This window comes from Suncus etruscus, chromosome 16 (assembly GCF_024139225.1).
Source record: "Suncus etruscus isolate mSunEtr1 chromosome 16, mSunEtr1.pri.cur, whole genome shotgun sequence".
Taxonomy (NCBI): Eukaryota; Metazoa; Chordata; class Mammalia; order Eulipotyphla; family Soricidae; genus Suncus; species Suncus etruscus.
Genome location: NC_064863.1, coordinates 35675658 through 35694320, shown reverse-complemented (window position 1 = coordinate 35694320; position 18663 = coordinate 35675658). Strand labels below are relative to the sequence as shown.

At 41.6% G+C, this 18663-nt stretch overlaps 1 protein-coding gene and 1 non-coding gene across 7 annotated transcripts in view; one reads left to right on the top strand and one right to left on the bottom strand.

Moving 5' to 3' along the window:
• LIMCH1 (LIM and calponin homology domains 1) overlaps window positions 1–18663 on the bottom strand; it is a 384023-nt gene that overhangs the window by 39918 nt on the left and 325442 nt on the right. For all 6 annotated transcript variants that reach the window (XM_049790107.1, XM_049790108.1, XM_049790111.1 and 3 more), the window contains 4 exons: window positions 17891–18017; window positions 15836–15993; window positions 15241–15652; window positions 13558–13776 (listed from right to left, as the gene is read on the bottom strand). In XM_049790107.1, the coding sequence (XP_049646064.1) occupies window positions 13558–13776; window positions 15241–15652; window positions 15836–15993; window positions 17891–18017 (916 nt within the window). The remainder of the gene's footprint in view (window positions 1–13557; window positions 13777–15240; window positions 15653–15835; window positions 15994–17890; window positions 18018–18663) is intronic.
• Window positions 7794–7954, top strand: LOC126032800 (U1 spliceosomal RNA). The gene has a single exon (XR_007503994.1). It is a non-coding gene; the product is annotated as a U1 spliceosomal RNA (small nuclear RNA).

Here is an 18663-nt window from a genome sequence, read left to right as displayed (position 1 = left end):
TCCCCATCAATGTAATGGCAGCTACAAAGGGAAAAGAAAAGGAAAGGGACAGGAAAAGGTAGCTACCAAAATGAACATTTGGGTAGAAAAAAAAAAAAAAGAAATCCAGTATTTCTGAGGATGTGGAGAAAACTCTTAATGTGAATGCACATTGCTCTAGCTATTGGGTAATAGCATGGAGTTTCCTCAAAAAATTAGAATCAAGATCTTGCAACCTCACTTCTGGGCATATCTCTACTGGAAATTAAATGAGAACATCAAAGAGAAATCTGCAACTCCATGTCCATTATTCCCGAAAGCTAAGTCACAGTATATGTAAACTCAGAGATGGACATATATCATAATATACACACAAAGGAAAATTATTTGGCCTTTAAAAATAAGAAAATCCTGTCCCCAGATGAACCTGAAAAGCATGGCACCAAAAAAAAAAATTCCATGATCACAGTTACATGTGCAATTCAAGAGGAAATAAAATGTTGAACCATTGCAATAGGGAAAGTAGCCCAGTGGTTACTAGAGAGGACAGCCTGGAGAGAAATAGGGAGCTGATACAGAAAGGTAGAAAGGAGTAATGAAGTTGTTGAATGGGCAACTGTCACCATAGTATCAAACTTTTTGCAACCCTTTTGCAAATTTTGCGACTTTTTGCAGTTTGCTTCCTTTGCCCCCACTGCCCTCCAAACTTAGATTCTCTACTGTTCAGAAGGAAGAAACGGAATAGACAAAGGTTGGTTTACAATTTGGAGGATCAATCAGCCTTCCCATGAGAACTCTTGATTCTTTCTGTTTTGACAAAACCAAGGCAGAGTCTTACAGGATTGTCATGGACAAGTTCCCCAGGCACCCCTGGACAGAATCTGTCTATAGAGACTGACCAAAAGAACCCTCTTCTTCCTCATTACCTTAGGAAATATGCCATGTGTTTTCTTTCCTATTTCTGGGTAGTGAGATTAAAGATTATATTATGATTATTAACTAAATTTGCATACCTTGCCCTAAACAAACAAACCAACCATATGTGCTATTTTGTTAGTCTAAATTTACCTGGCATAAAATGACTCCTATTTCATCTTTTTGAAACTTCTTCCAGAGTCTGCTCTGGTCATTCCTGCTTCCCACCTCCTTATTTTCATAATAAAGTCTGTGATAAAGTCTGAGTCTGTCTTTCAGACAACTAAGTTTCTGATCTACATGCTTTAAAAAGTTCTCAACAATGTATGAGGGATATGGAAAGCCTGTTTAGAGTACAGGCCGGGGTCGGGTGGGGAGGAGGGAGATTTGGGACATTGGTGATGGGAATGTTGCACTGGTGATGGGTGGTGTTCTTTACATGACTGAAACCCAAACACAATCATGTATGTAATCAAGGTGTTTAAATAAAATAATAAAAAAAAGAAATGCAAAAAAAAAATGGGAGAGGTAGACTGAGGAAGAGATAAAGAAAAAAGTTCTCAACATGCATGCTGGTGATGGTCATACAAAATCCAGGTACACGACACTACCAACCTATACCTAAAAGTGATTATGACATTAAATTTGCATTATGTATAGTTTACCACATAAGAATTTGAGGGAAAAAATTAAAATTTAACTCAAACTAGAATTTAACTTCACAAGTTTTTTAGCATCTTATTTTTATTTTTAGTAATTTTAATTGAACTACTGTTAGGTATAGTTAAAAAGTTGTTCATGATTAGCTTCACATGTTTTTGAAATAATCAAAAATAAATTTTAAGCAGCACATTTTTTCATGTTCCAAAGGGTTTTATAATAGTATTTAGTATAAAATATGGTTTTCTTTCTTTCATTCAGAGAATGGAATTGTTTTGAAATTATCATATTAAAGAAGCACTTCCCAGGGCCACCATATCACATATCATCTGTTATATGATACACATAATATGAAATTCTGATATATAGCCACATATCAATATATATCATATCTAATAGCCACATATCAATTCTGAAAGATATAGCATTAAATTAACATGTTCTATTGAGGAACCGTACAATAAAGTATTACATTTAAATTATTTAGCAGAGTTTGCAATTTTTTAATACATCCATAAGACTAAATTGAATCCCTTGAGACTTTAAATGAGTAGGGCTAGGGAGGTACAGATGCTAGCTTTGCATGTAGGCAACCTGGGTTTAATCCTGGGCACCTCATATGGTATCTGGCATCTCATATAAGCACAGACAGGAGTGATATCTGAACATAGAGCCTGGAGGAAGCCCTGATCATCATTGGGTATGGTCTAACTTCCCCCATCATTGGGAAAACAAAAGAGAGACTTAATGAGACAAAATGGTTTAGCTGAAAATTTCTGTATATGGAGGTTCTATATGTATTTATGCTGAGTCTGTACATGCCATTATTATCTGAGCAACTGACACGAAAGTAGTGCTGTAGATGAGAAGCATTATAAAAGAATTAGTTTTATTATTATGTTTATAATTTAAACTTCTCCCAACCACAGAAATATAAAAATAAGATGATTTCCTTGTTTTATGATGTTCACATATAAAATGTGAAATGCTGCTTGTAAATGACTTAAAGTCACTGAGGCTAGGGAATAAAATGTGGTTAAAAATTGAGGAATGATGCACTTGAAGAACTGGGTTTCTCAATACCAGAAGTAAAATAAATAACTACAACACTAAGATCAAAGCTCCCCAGACCCTCCATAAATGAAGAACAAATCTGATTTATGAACTAATCTGACAAATCTAAGACACCATCAATTTCCTGTGGCATAATGTCAGGAAAGAGAGAGAAAATATGTGGTCTAATAAACGTGCCCAATGGCAGGACAAACCTGGGTGGACACTTGGGATCCATGATACAAAAGTTCTTTCCACTATCCTTCAGGCACAATTTACCTTGCAGAAAAGATAAACCCCTGCAATGCTTTTTCACTCTGGATTACTTTCCTAGCATAGCACCTTCCCTCCAATAATATTTTATGAATGCATGACTAAAGGAGAATTTTCACTTGTCCTCGCATCTCTGGGTACATTCCTTTGTAGCATAGCATTGAGTTCCCAAATGACACAGTTCATCTAACTTCCCAGGGAAGCTGTGAAGGTTCCAGACTGTGATTATTGGAGCCAGAACCTACACCATCCATTGACACCTGTGTGCACTTGATGTGAATTGTTGTATATGAAAATATTTCCATAAGATTATTCTTTGCCTGTTGTCCCACCTCGACCTTCCAGGTAGGGGTGCTGTTGAAAGCTGAATAAATAGTTTGGGAGCGAGGTGTTGGGGGTCTTTTGCCAGAGTTGGCTGGCTGGCTCTAGGTGTGTTTTGGAGCTAACAGCAGGCTGACAAAGGACTCTCTTCTCCTAACCTTGTACCCCTTAACCCTCCTGTCTGTGTGGATTATTTGCTGCAGATAAATATTACCAAGATCTCCCCCCAAAAGGGGACAAGAGGATGGGAATCAATTTCTCATTCTGGGAGCTCTTTGCAGATACTCAAACAATCAACAAAGGAGTAAATGGGACCCAACAAATGGGGCAACATAAATAATCTCACTTCCTCTTCAATTAGCTTATCAAGGAATATGCCACATTCCTATTAGTTTACCAAGAAATAGGCCAATGATTCCCTCACACGAGAGGGAAAGAACTGGGGGGCAGGTTCCTGTGTGACTTACTCAGAATTGCTGCTATAGGGGGAAGTGAATGTGAAGGGTGGAGCTTGTCCAGTGCTGGTAACCTCAATGTCCTACCTTCAGTTTGTCTCCCCAAATTAAAAGCTTTTAATAGAGAAGGAGCAACTGGCAAACCTAAGACTCCCAAGTTGATTGTTAAAATAATTCCAACAGCTATTGCTATGCCCCATATTTTCACCTAATCTATCTTTCCATAAATTTTTCAAAAGATTAGAACTCTCTAGAAGTTCTCAGGACAGATAACAAGTACTTCTCATAGGGACTTGGGAGCAATTTGACTCTTATCCATCAACACATTGGAAATGTTCAGTCTAGTCTCATTTCTGAAGGGTAATGGCCAGCTCCGAATCTGACTGTATCCAGCAGGTAAGTGAATTACTGATGGAATGTATACATTCAAGCTTAGTTTAAATGCATATTCATTATAAAAAATAAAGCTAGTCCTAGCAGAAGTTCCAGGCTAAATGATGAGATAAAGCAAGCTGCCATGTAACTTGAATAACAGGAGCCTATTAAAAATTATTTTAGATGCTCATTGAAAAAGATGGGAGATAAATTAGTATTAATTTATCAGCAGCTGAAATAATATAATAGTTATTTTCTGTGCTCAGTAATATAGAGAGACTATGTGTGATTGAAGGAGCCAGTTCAATGGTTCCACTGAATGGTTCCAAAACAGTTCCATGCTTTGGATCTGGAACCAAGGCTTGTCACCTTTGTACTTACATCATCACTTCAAAGGAAACAAGTTGAGATTTGACAGTGTTCTCCAGCCTTGATAGACTCAGAGTTGTTTGAAATTAACCTGTCTTGCTAACAAACCTGCTTTTTGAGCCATTGTTTTACCAATGAGAGACATTCCCTTCTCCAGTTGTGATCCCAGTATGACCCTCAAGTTTTCCATTCCTTGGCATCTATCCTAAGCACAAAAACTATGAATTCAAAAATACATATACACTGTTATTTATAGTGATGTTATTTATAGTGACCAAATACCAACAATAGATGAATACAGAAAGTGTAGCCTATAAACAAAATGAATTATTACTCAGGTATAAAAGATAATGGAATTGTGCCTTTTGTCATAATTTGGAATGAACTGGGGCAGGGGGGTGATTATGTTAAATAAATAATTCAGAGGGAGAAGGTAAATGCCAGATAATATTATCAATATGTGATATATGAAGAAACAAAGAAAAGAAATGAGAAACAACCAATGAAAATAAACGTTTGGACTCTGATGAAAAAACTGGGGTTACTAAGGAAGGGAGTCACTAAAAATTATATAAGGACAGTTATAAAAGGTTTTTAGCACTTTGGATACAAAAACATAAACAATACTGAAAACATGAACTCTATGTTGAAACCAATGAACTTTAATGTGCCTGTCAAGATGGCAGACAGGGGCAGGGGAGGTTGGTCTGAGGGTGGGACATAGAGTATGGGAGCACTGATGATGCGAGTTGACACTGGTGGTGCAATTGGTGTTGAAATATTATATGACTAAAGCTCAACTGTCAATAACTTTGTTGATTGCAGTTATTTAATTAAATAAAATATTAAAAACAGATATTAACACTATTCAAACCATGCTACTTTAATAATAATAGAAACATTTTTTTAATTATGAAAAGATGATTGTAAACAATAAAATGAAAACAAGGGGATGAATGAGAGATTACAAAAAGGTAATGGAAAAAAAAAGTAATGGGAGCTGGAGCCAGAAGTAGGCTTGCCCTTGGCTGGGAAATCATCCAAACCAGTGTCCAAACTGGCCCTGCCTGGTGTAGACTAAGCCCAAGGCCTGGGGCGGGATGTGGCAGCTTCCAAGCTTGTGGTCTAGCCGCAAAGTGTACCTGGCACGTGGCTGTTCATTTTAAGCAGAATCTGTTTGATGGGCTGACTGGTCCCGAGAGTGGCAATGGAGAACAAGACAGGAATAAGAAGCAGGAGCACAAGATGGGAATCCTGGGCCCTATAACTTGGGTGGTCTGTTTTCTGGCATGAAGATGCTAAGGGCCCATCATTTAACCCCTAGGGCAGAAAGAGGCAAAAGCCAAAGTTCTCTAGTAAGCATGAATCGTCACTGATGCTTTCCTGGCTCTAGTCCTAAATGACTCATTTAATACATGAACTGGTACAATGACTCTGATACCCAATGCCATGCCTGGATTTTCTCCTCATGTTGATACCTGCAAATCAAGTCCTGATAAAAGAAGGTCTACTCAGGGACTTTGGTTCTTTATTCTGTAAACTTTTCAAACCAACAGTGGGAGGCTATGATTCAAGTAAAAGGTGGTGGTGGCTATTTTAATACTCAGCTGAAAATCTTATTTTATGATACAATTGTTGCAGATTGTATTCCCATTTTTTTGGTGGGGGCAGAAAAGTCAAGTGCAACCATTTAATGAAGGTATTTTTTTTTGTAAATATTGTAGGAGCTGGGTTCAATCCCAATCATATATAGTCCCACTCAGAGTGTTTCCTGAGCACACAGAGTCAGGAGCAAGCCCTGATATAGCTGGATGTGGCTCAAAAAAAAAAAAAAAAAGTCAATTGGGCTGGAGAGATAGCATGGAGGTAAGGTGTTTGCCTTGCATGCAGAAGGATGGTGGTTTGAATCCCGGCATCCCATATGGTTCCCCGAGCCTGCCAGGAGCGATTTCTGAGTGTAGAGCCAGGAGGAACCCCCGAGCACTGCTGGGTGTGACCCAAAAAAACCAAAACCAAAAAAAAAAAACAAAAAACAAAACAAAACAAAAAAAATAAGTCAATTAAAAGATTAGAAACCAGTTTGGGGACTAAAAAAAAGGTACAATAATTATGTAGTGGCAATCACGATGTGGTAATATATATATAATACTTGCTTGAAGCTTGTATCTAAGACTCATTAATGACTTAAAGTCCATCAAACCCAATATACTTACAACTAGTTCTAGATGAAGAGAAAACAGCTTCTAAAGAAATGTCTCTGACATTTGACATCTAAAAGGAATTTGCAATTAGTTTCAGTTGTAAGAAAAATGGCACCTACTCAAATGCCTTCATCCCGCGCGCACTGCAAAATGAATTATTTCAAGAAAGATCTGATTGTCTGATTCCTGGGTCAGAAAATATTCGTCAAGTACTGAATTTTCAAAAGGAATGGCTAAACTCTATCATGCCAGGGAAAATCCAGATGGACTTTGCTACTTAGTTGAGAAAAGCTGATGGATTTGTTTCAACCCTGGAAGGTTGAGAGACAATTGGCCCAACATGGTAGTGCTGGCTGTAGGAGGGTGTGGGGGAGAGGGAACTGGAACAAACCTAGAATCTGGGTGGGAGGGTAGGTGGCAGAGGGGAACCAGCCTTGGAAAGAGTGAGAACTAGAAGAAACAAAACTAATATGAACGTTCAAATGGGAAAATCAGCTTCTGGAAAAGTTCACATCTACGTGTTTCTTAGAGAATTAAAATGAGACGATGGCAGGTTGACTTGGACAATGACAAGGGTGCTATTGAATTTTTTTGAAAGTCATATCTCTTGAAGATAGCCCTCTTTTAATTATCTGTAACTCCCACTTTCAACATATCACCTTTCTCGGGCTTCTGAAAATTTATTGTATCTCTATGCCTTTTATTACATGGCAAGATGACATACAAGCAGGAAGAGGGCCAGAGAGGTAGTATAGGGGTAAAGGGGTTTGCCTTATATCCCATCAAGCCAGGCTTGCATTGGTGGCACCACATTCACTCTACTGAGCACTGCCAGGGCCCATTTCTGAGTACAGAGACAAGAATAGGCCCCCAACACCAAACAAATTCCACCCTCCCCAGTAATGTAAGAATATTAGGCTTAACGTCCCAAATGAATGCATTTGAGTAGGTGCCATTTTTCTTACAACTGTAACTAACTGTAAATTCCTTTTAGATGTCAAATGTCAGTCAAATGTCAAATGCCAATATAATAATTTTTGGCCTCACTAACCATCTGTTGTCTTAACATCATGCTAAGTACAGGTACTTAAAATTTTATTTTACTTTATTGATTAATTGGTTGGTTAGGTTTTTTTTGTGGGGGGGGCACACCCAGTGATGCTCAGGGGTTACTCCTTGTTTCTGCACTCAGAAATTGCCCCTGGTGGCGATACCATGATCACGAAGGTGGTTTCCCCAGGGCGTGGCTCACCCATTGCACTCTGGGTGTGCTGACCTCTGCTATTTCCCCAAATGTGGGAAACTGACTGCATAATTTGTGGTAGTGGGGGACTGCGTTCGCACTCTCCCCTGAAAAAAAAATTGCCCCTGGCAGGCTAGAGGACCATATGGGATAATGGGAATCGAACCAAGTCCCTCCCAGGACAGCCACATGTAAGGCAAACACCCTACTGCTGTGCTATCTTTCCAGTCCCTAAGTACAAGTACTTAAATGTTAAGTACCTCGGGTTCATGATGTAGTCATGAATTTTCAAAATAAAGTCTCTGATATCATGCTATCAGAATTCCCATTTCAAATACTTTGAAGCTCACACAGCTCCATCTTGCATCTAATTCTTGTTGTTCTTAGGTATTTTATGAGAGGATCATTTGGGGCAGCATCAGAAGTAAGAAATTATTTGGGGTTTGGGGTGGTGCTTCTCTAGAAAAGCACAGGGGCCCAGAGATCCCTTCCAGACATTCTCAGTTCTACTCATCTCAAGCTTTGTGATGCAAGCTGCTATTCTGGAAACAGGGTCATACTGGGCAGAACCAGGAATGGAACTCGAGTGCTTGAGCATACTTAGAAAGTACTCCAATCCTCTGAGCTATCATTCCAAGTCCAGAAACCTACTTTATTTTTTTAATGAATTGAAAAAAACAATGGGTCTCCCCTAAGAATTCTTTTTTGTTTTGTTTTGTTTTGTTTTGAGAGTGACAAATGACAGTAATTAGGAGTCAATCCTTGTGTGCTCAGAAAATTAAATAAGATGCTGGGGAAAAAAACCTGGGTATAAGACAAGCCATGTATAAGACAAGAACCCTACCTACTGATCTCTCTTTCTCTCTCTGGCCCTCCACTAAGGATACTTAGGGATAACTTGGAGAGACCCAGAAGTTTTTTTTTTGTTTTTGTTTCTTTGTTTTTGTTTTGATCCCTCTGCTGTAAGAAAAGAACACAAATCACCCTTCTTCCTTCAGAACCTTGTCATTTCTCTTGGGGTCCCTGTGTAATCCCGCCTCTGTTGTCTGGTATGGGTATTAGCCTGCATCTTTCTCCTCTCCAATGTTGACCCCACATTAAAGGTCATGCTTCTAAGTTCCCAGCCTCCACAAAACCCACTTGTTCACCCCACCCAAAATGACCTGATGTCCAGGGAATCTCTTCTCATTCCAGCTTTCTTGCCTAAGATCTGGCCCCTAAAGACAATTCTAAAGACTGCAAGTTGCATTATGAACACTGCTTTTCCCCACCCCCAGATTTATATGTTTCTTCTTCTCTTTCAATTGGGGGTCCCAGAGCAGAACATTCCTTCAAGCCTCCTCGATGAGATCATTGTTGTCCCTCTCTCACCAGTTAGGGATGACTCAATTGAAGATGCTCTGGGGTTGCTGGTATCATAGATACTGCCCAAGTATTTAAAAATAAATAATTAAAAATAGGCTAGCACAAAAGACAATAAAAAGGATGATATTGTTTATCTGTGGTATATAAATTAACTATAATAAGAAATTTAATGTAGTAAAGAAGTGATCCTTACATCATCCTTGACTCCAGAGCATGTGAGGAGAAGGGCAGAGAAGGAAAGAAATCAAGATGGGAAGGAAAATGATAAGAAAGGGAAGTAACAGGAGACCAGGTGTCTGGGCTTTGGTTATATTGGAGATGTGGGAGGGTGGTATAGCTGTACCTTTAAGGAATAGACTGAAAACATGAGATCTAAGCTGCAACCACTGAACTTTAATAAGTGCCTGTCAAGGTAGCAGACAGGGAGTGGGATAGGTAGACAGGTAATGGGTAGGGGATGATGAAATATGGGACCACTGATGATGGGAGTTGACACTGTTATTGGATTTGGTGTTGAAATATATGCCTAAAACTCAATAACTTTGTAAACCACAGTTCTTTAAGTATTTTTTTTAAATATTAGCTTCCTTCCTGAAAACTGAAAAAAAATAATATAAAAAAAGGCTAACATAATTTTAGGTTCTATTTTTTTCTCTCTCTCTTTAATATAGGAGCCACCACCAGTAGTGCTAGGGAGGCCAGGTCAGGGCCATGAGGGGTACACAGGCAAGTTTAGGATGGAGGACCATGCAGTACTGGGGACAGAACTCAGAGCCTTGCACATGGCAGGCATGTGTGTGATCACTAGATGCTTTCTGGGGTCCAGGATCAATTTCTAAAGTTAGATTACTTTGGAACCAAGGGTGGCAGTGAGAAAGAAAGAGGAAGTGAAATGAAAGAGAGGTCATCATATTGCAATGAAGAGGCAGTTCTGGTTCCTGAGGACACCCCAACAGTCCCCACCCCCACCAGAGTCTCAATGTCTCGTCTCCCTCCCCCTGCTGCAGCCCAAGGTCAGAAGTAATGATCTAATTTCCTGCTCCCATCTATGCCCTTTGAGCTGTCCCAACCCCCACTAAAGAGACTGTGACATTTTTGTGGAGGGGGAGGCTAAGCTGGAGATGGCAGATCTGTGGGGAATGCAGTTTTGGGAAGAAAGACAGCATTTAGGAAGAACAGTGTTCCTTTCACAGTCCCACAGGCCACCCAGAGTGAGAGCAGCAAGTGCAGAGCAAGCGAATCATAGGTTCCCCAAAGATTCAAAGGTGCAGCCCCTGGATTAGTAGCTGGTGTTCTTATTAGGCCTTAACCTGCTCATACCATCTTTTCAACAACTGTTTTACACAGGTGCTGTCAGAATCAAATGTATTTAAAAGGGCGAGATCCAGTAGGGGACTTGCCTTGTAGTTCATCTGATTTTGATCCCTGGTATTCTATATGGTTGCCTGAGCATGTCAGGACTTATGCCTGAGTATTACCAGGTGTGGCCCCCCAAACAAAAAAAATGTGTTCTAGGTGGGGAGAGTGTTCGATGAGCTGGAGAGCAGATTTGCACCAGGGACTGGGGTTTGATGGCTAGCACCATGGGGTCCCTGTAGTCTGCCAGGAGCCATCTGTGAGAATTTTGGAGTAGATCCTAACTACTGCTGGGCATGTCTCCCAACCTTTCTTCCCTCCCCTACCCCAACCCCCCAAAAAATGAAAGAAAAAAGAAACTAAAGAATCTTCAAATGGAGAAGGAAGTCAACTAATGACCAGGTTTACTGAAAAAAGAAGCTGGAAAAGTGAAACAGGGGTTAAGGCATTTGTCTAATATTCTTCTTCTGACCCCCTTTTGAATCCCTAGCACCTCATAGGATCCCTCAATATAGTAGCTGTGAGGGGGTCACGATAGCCAGGTGTAGCACTTGGTATGGCTCCTGACCCCCCTAAAAAACATACAAATGATAGATGGAGTGAAAAACATTTGGTACCATCATTGTGTTGCAGGTAGATCTGGGACTCCTGATGATAAGCTTTCCAGGAAATAATAAAACTATGATAAAACTATCCAGTCACTAGCCCTAAAGTAGCCCAAAATGAGGACATATTCCTTTAAGATACAAATATTGAACCCTTAGGAGAAGAAGACAATGAGCCAACATCCAGTGCAGAAACTGAGGCACCATACAGAGAAAGGTGAACCTCTCAGAAAAGGAGATGATCCCAGAGAATCTAAAGTTCCAAGGAAAGCACCACAAGAAGTCAAAATCCATTTTTTTAACCACACCCAGATTAAGTCTTCCATATGCAGAGATCTGCAGGACAAAAAGTTTGAAGAAAATCCTTAAAGAACCTTCACCCAAAAGTCAGTTGAGGAGCCAGTGTTCTTTCTTGAACACTTAGGTATCTCCCCCTCTCTCCTCATCCCTCATATTTCTCTAAGTCAATTTCTCAAAATAAAACTATTTTAATTCAATATTATTCTCCTCCTGAAGATCTTCTTTGTGAGGGAAGCTGATAGAACCAGAATGCCTGTGCTGAGGTTAGGACTGATTTTTCTGCAAAGAGCAATTCCTTGCTCCAGCATCAGTTCATAGCTCCCTGAGAACTCACCTGGCAAGGTTGGTGGAGGGGAACTACACAGAATCAGCAGATTTCAGGAGTGGCTTGATGGCTGCCCGTAAGGATGATGGGACATGAGCCACCGTGACCCTCACCCAAGGCAGCCATTTCCCTGGGTGGCAGAGAGGTGGAACACTCTTTTTTTAAGACTACCTCTCTTGCTCTCCATGCTACCCAAGTAACCTATAGTAACAGCAAGGGCAAAGAGTATTTTCATAATGGTGAGAATTTACCAGGAGTCAATTCCTGAGTGCAGAACCTAAAATAAGCCCTAAATACTTCCAGGTGTGGACCAAAAACCAAACCAAATCAACTAAGCAAACAATAACCCAAATCAAACCAAAACAAACAAAAAAACTACTGCAATGGGCCAAAAGTGCCTGCAGTTCCCAATAACTTGATTTGTATAATCCATAGGCATACATATGTATCATCTATTACAAAAATAATGTAGAGGCTCCTCACAGAACAAACTATAAAGCCTAAAGCTAGAAGAATACAATGTTCCAGCCACAAGCACCAGGTTTTAGTGAGCTGGAAACTGCTTCACAGAGATTGTTCTTCCAAGGAATAACTCCAGAAATTCAAATTTTCTGGGAGTTCAAAGCTGATTGGTTTTTTGTTTGGTTGTTTTTTGTTTTGATTTTTGGGCCACACCCAGTGATGCTCAGGTGTTACTCCTGGCTATACACTCCGAAATAGCTCCTGGCGATGGGGACCATATGGATTACCAGGGAATTGAACCATGGTCTGTCCTCAAAGTTGAATCTTAAAGCTGCCCAGCACTGGGCTAGTCTATGGGAAGGAAGTTCAGGATATTATCTCAGGCTTGGGCTTTCTCTAGTTAAATTGCATACATTTCAAGGAATAAAATTTATTCAGGCAAGGAGAAGTAGGTCTGAGCATCGTCAGGTGTGGTCCCAAAGAACTGCAGCAGAGATCATTCATTAGGTAGTTTGCCTTGCATGTGGCAAACCTAGGTTCGATCCTCAGGTCCCTCAAAACCCCAGGAGTGAGTCCTGAAGCCTGCTGGGTGTGGCCTACCCCTACTTCTGCAATTAAAATAGGCTCTTGCAGGAGTTGCCCCAATCCAGATGACTGCTCAACTGACTAATCACATGCTTGGCCTGTGGGAGGCCTAGGTTCGAGCCCCCACATCCTCAAGCACTCCTGGAAATAGGCCCCTGAGCACCATGGGGTGTGGCCCTCAAAATAAAAAATAAATTCAAAAAAGAGGGAAAATAATCCAAAGGTTTTCAATCATCCTCAGAAGCCAGCAGGGAAGCTGAAAGAATTTATAAAGGAGGAACCCAATAGCTGGCACCTTGACCAATCTTTTCTGTGGTCTAAATCACACATTTGTCGGGTTTTTGTTACGACAGTCCAAGCAAATGACATATTCATATATAAAGAAATTTCACATGATTCTAAAGAAAATCTACTTGGGTTTTGAGCGTTTGTTTATGAGGGTTTCCCAATCAGGGCTCAGGCTGGCAGTTCAATTGTTCCAAGCAGGAGTTCAAGAATGTTACTGATGCTGCTCAGATCCTATGTAGGGGACACATGGGCCACCCAGTGAAGCTGGTGGTCTCTAGGGCTGTACCTAGTAATGTCTGGGAGACCATGAATGCCAGGAACCAAATCTGGGCTGGTTATAGGCAAGGTATGAGCTCTAACTACTATATTATCTCCTAGTTTCTACTTAACGTTTTCTAAAGAGCTTAAAAAAAGGTTTGGTTCTTACTGTTGACTTTGGGAGAGCAGAACTTGGCTTTTTTATATTAATCTTAATGCTGCTGTTGTCTTTCTGCGTCTCCTTGGGGCTTCCTTGTACACTGGCCACAGCATCCAGTGTCTGGGATGAGGTTAATGAGGGGACCAGGGCCAGCATGAGACATTCTCGTTCCTTGTCCACCTCATCACCATGAAGTGTTTCTCCATTCATGCTGACTTTCCCATCGACCTAGAAAAATCAGAAGCAACAAAGGCAGGTTACTTTCCACTGAAAGACAAGCTCTCAAGTTCAGAGACCCTCAAACATTATCACTGCATAAATATAGCTAGCAACAAAAATGGTCCCAGATACTGCTATTGGTTCCAGAAATTAGGGCTTCTATAAGTACTATATAAGCCTTAAAATTTTAAGGCTTCAAATGAATATTTTATTAACGTTAAATTAATTTTATTAATAGTAAATTTTGTTTTAGAAATTGTGCACATATGCTGCCACACACTTACTTGAACAAGGTGAAAAAAATATATGCCTATATTTTTATATGCCTATAAAAATTTGAGAAAATAATGGTTGTCATCGGTTCTTAGACTCTAAAATGCTAACTGTACTTTTATTTTTGCAGTTTGTTTATTGATTGGTTTTGGGGCCACATCTGGTGACACTCAGGGGTTACTACTGGCTCTGCGCTCAGAAATTGCTCCTGGCAAGCTTAGGGGACAACATGGGATGCCAGGAATCGAATTAGGTCAGTCCCAGGTAGGCTGCATGCAAATCAAATGCCCTACTGCTGTAATATCTCTCTGGCCCCACTATTTTGTACTTTCATTGACTAAAAAAATAAACACCCTTGGTTTTTTTCCACTTAAATCCTTTTTATCTGGAGACCAAGCACATACTGTGTTCCTATGTGTGCACTGTCCAATTGTAGCACATTTTTAGTATGCCTTCTTCCTAGTCCAGAAATAGATATGTCTGCTTTCCACTATACCAAAGGCCATTCACATTTGAATTGAATTCACACTACATTTAGTGTGGCGGTACGTACATTATGTACAGACCACTGGAGAGCCCTTGGATCTCAGTGAACCAAAACTGTGCCATTGTCTAGAACCAGAACACAGGCCTTGGTTACAGAGACACTCAATTTCCAATCTTATGAGAATCCATCCATGTTATGCAATTGGAACTGACAGGGACATTTAACCTTTAACTATGTGAAAACCACATCTCCAGAGACACATAAATGGCCCAACTGTAACTATGAAAGTTTTGTTTCTCTGATGAAAATAATCGCATTTTATGGGGGCTGGAGGGATAGTACAGTGGGTTGGGTGCTTGTCTTTGCTTGCCCAGGCTGACCTGGTTTCTAAACACTGCATCCCATATGGTTCCCTGAGCCACACCAAGAGTAAATCCTTAGTGCAGAGTCAAGAGTAAACTCTGGGCATTGTTGGGTATTGATTTATCATTTTAATTGCATTTTATTTTTGGGATCTGGTGGTCATAGTGGATACTGGGGAGGGGTTATTCTTGATGGGTGGTGCTGGGAAATGGGGGCTGGACCAGGGTGACCCACATGCAAAGGCTGAGTTATCTTCCCAGCTCCTAAGTGCATTTTAATGAGGCTTTTTTTTTTTTTTTTATGTGCTGGGGTAAAGGCTGGCCTCAAAAACTTAAGGAAACCCCTCCTACCTTAAAGGTCTTTAGGACTTCTTGTGAGTTCTTAGGCTGAGAATAAGGCTTGGGTGTCAGCATAGGCACTGCTTTAGGGGGGACAGTTTTGCTGGGAGACCCACTGCCTGCTGCTTCCACACTGGCCTCCTGCACATCAGGGCGAGTGATAGTGGTTTCCACGGTGGCAGTAAACTTGGGAGGAGGCAGGGACTGCTGTCTCAAGTACTTCATGGGGTTGGGGTCATTCCGCAAGGAGGAGAAGTTTGGCTCTGTGGAATGGCTTCTCTCCAGAATTTTTGGCATCTCCAGGCGCTCTAGCACTGCTTCGCTGATGGTGAATCTCTCAATGTATTGCTGCAGGATGCCCTCCGCTTCTTCCTGGGACCGAGCATTCTTGTAAGCCTCATGCAGCTCCCGCTCTCTCCGCTCTCTAATGGGGGGACAGGAAGGAGAAAAGCAAGAACATCAACAACTCACAAAAGAGGGAGAGCAGGAGTCCAACACAGAGTGCTTGGGCTCAGAGATCTTTGCAGTCTCCAACTGTGGTTTTTAGAAAAAAATACAAGCAGATTCTATGGGTACATTAAAACCCCCACCAACAGAAAGAACCCACTTTTCTTGAACTATTTCTCTGTAGGTTTTGATGCTTTTCCTCCGTTCACTTATCCCATCTTCTCCAGCAAGTAACTTCTCCATTTTTTTCCTTTCTTCCTCTTTTTTAATCAAGTCCTGAGAAGCACTTCTTCGACGACTCTTCCAACGAGCCAGGTCCTAGGTTGGGGATGGGGGACAGGAGATGGGGAAAGAGAACATGCTTGGTCAGAGTGACCCATAATTTTGTTTCTACTCTGCAGAGCTAAGCAGGGCATTAATTCTGGGGCAGGCAGGACTCTAGGGCATTTGATCTCCAAAAGATCTGGGATAGGGGGAAAGGAATGGCTCTATGAAATACAGAATCAATTTCATGTCAGGTTCTATACTTGAAAGTGCCTCAGAAGGCAACCAATAATGAGGTCAGAAACTTCATTTCTTTTTATGTGTGTCCTTGGCAGTATCAAGAATGACTTGGCTTACTGTAGAACAAGAGTAAATCACAGGATGAACAATTCAATATCCCTAGGGAAGGGAGGTTAAAAAACCAAAACCAAAAACAAAATAAACAAAGGCAGAAAACAATGGGTTTTGGTTATTTCAGAATTAATGAATGTCTGTGTGAATTCATTGACAATCCAAGACTAAAGGTATTGGAGTTCAGTGGGTGGTACAGTAATTGTGGAAAACAATCCCAGCTCCATCTCATCATGCTGATATGTTTCTTAGTCTCTCTGTACCTTGGTTTCCTCACCTTTAAAATGGGCACAACAATAACTTCCTCCTACAGACTGTCTTGAGGGTATAAACCATATAAGACAGCTGATATATATAGAGAGAGGTCAGTAATACTTGTAATTATCAGTACATTTCAGAGACCTGATAGACCTTACAGTTTTGGACAAATGATGAATTCAAGTTCATAAGAGCACCTCTGAATCCCTCTGAACACCAGCTTATTCATCCCTTTCTCTACAAATTTGTTCTCCCCTAATCCCCAAAAACTCTTCCTGGGCCTGCTGGGTCCTGAGCCTGCCTAGTCTCGCTCTAATCCTGCTCTCTCACTCACTGACACTGGAACTTGTCTGTGGTACTGAGAGCTGCAGACATTGCTAACACACCACATACTAAGTGGATGACATGGAGCAAGCACTTAGACTATTCAATAGGGTCTGGGAGACTGGATAGTACAACAGGTAAGGCGTTTTGCCTTGAATGCAGCCAATCCAGGTTTGATCCCTGGCATCCCATATGGATCTCTGAGCACCACTAGGAGTGATGCCTGAGTGCAGAGTTAGGAGTTACCCCTGACACTTTCAGATGGGCTCCCTTACCCCACAAAAGAACAGCATCTGATACTGGCATACCCAGGGTGAAGTATCCGCACTGTCACCATCACTGCTACCTGCTCCTGTGCCCCCACTGAGCACCTCCCAGCTGGTGGCTCCCTCCACTTCTCCTTTCCTTTGTGGTTCCGTTTCTAGGGAAGGTATTTGCTAGTGTCTTGTCTTCTCTCTCTTCTCTCTTCTCTCTTCTTTCTTTCTCTCTCTCTCTCTCTCTCTCTCTCTCTCCCTCCCTCCCTCCCTCCCTCCCTCCCTCAATCCCTCCCTCCCTCCTCACAGTCTGCAGGTTGCTAAAACCTTCCTTTAATTGCCACAATTGCAGGTGTCACGGATTCAAGTTCTCTTGGAGATAGGATACTGGAAGTGGGAGTTTAGGCACCAGAGCAGGCATGAGGCCCTGAGTTGAATCCCAGCACTTCATGACCCTAGAGCACCGCTGGGTGAAGCCCTGGTGGCCCCTGGCACCCTTGGGTCTGAGCTGTATCTAGTCAGTGCTGCAGTACTGAACCCACAAGCCTGGTTGCTGAAGATTTCTGGAAAGCTACCAACCTCTCCTCCCTCCACCCCAGCAAAGATTTGGAGCATCCCCCACGCCCAAATAAATGAAAACAAATATATTAAATTCTCTCAGAGGCTTCCTTTCCTTGCCTGATTTCAAGTCCAAGTCCTCCCACCCCATCTGCATATCTGCTCATCACACTGCAGAGCAGCCCTCGGCTCCGGCCAGCACTCACATCTTGCCATTTGTCGTCCTCTTCGCGCAGCTGTGTATTTATCATCTGCAGCTGCTCCTGGCGAGCCCTGCTGTGCGGTTGCACCGCGGCTTCCTCCTCACACCGCATGTCAAACATACTCGTGCTCCTGAGCATGGAGAGAGCAGAGACAAAACCCAGCGGGATCAGTGCCCATCGTGTCTCCCCACCTCGGGCCGCGTGGGGGCGCTCCCGGGCCGGTGAAAGGGAATTTGTGGCCTTTGTGGTCTGTTCCCACCCCAAAGAGGCAGTGGACATGCGGGCAGCCTCCATCCTTTCTTTCTCCTTTTGCCTTGGAAGGCAAAAGTCACCACCTTTGTCTCCATGGGTGTCTGCATCAGCTGTCCCCCCCGACAAGACATGTTTAAAGAAGAGCTAGGAAGGTAATTTGCAAGGCTGGGCTCCTCTCATCCTCTCTTGTAGAAATGCATTTACAAAGAGAATTAAAAGGAGCCAAAAGGGAAGATCTGTGGGGAGGGAGAGGCGTTGGATGAAGTGAAATGTGAGTAGAGCGCATGCATATTTGTGTAAAGAACTGGCGTTAGTGAGAAATAATTTCTCTATTAAACAACAACAACAAAATATGGTCCCCCCCCCCCAAAGTCATTGCCTTTTCACACTGGATTTTCTGAATTTAGGTTGCACCGAGCAGCTATGCATTAATGAGACTTCTGATGTTAGATGTGTTTCTATTTCTGAATACACTGCTCATAAATGGATAGTACAGTTGACGGCTTCTTGGATTTGATCAACTA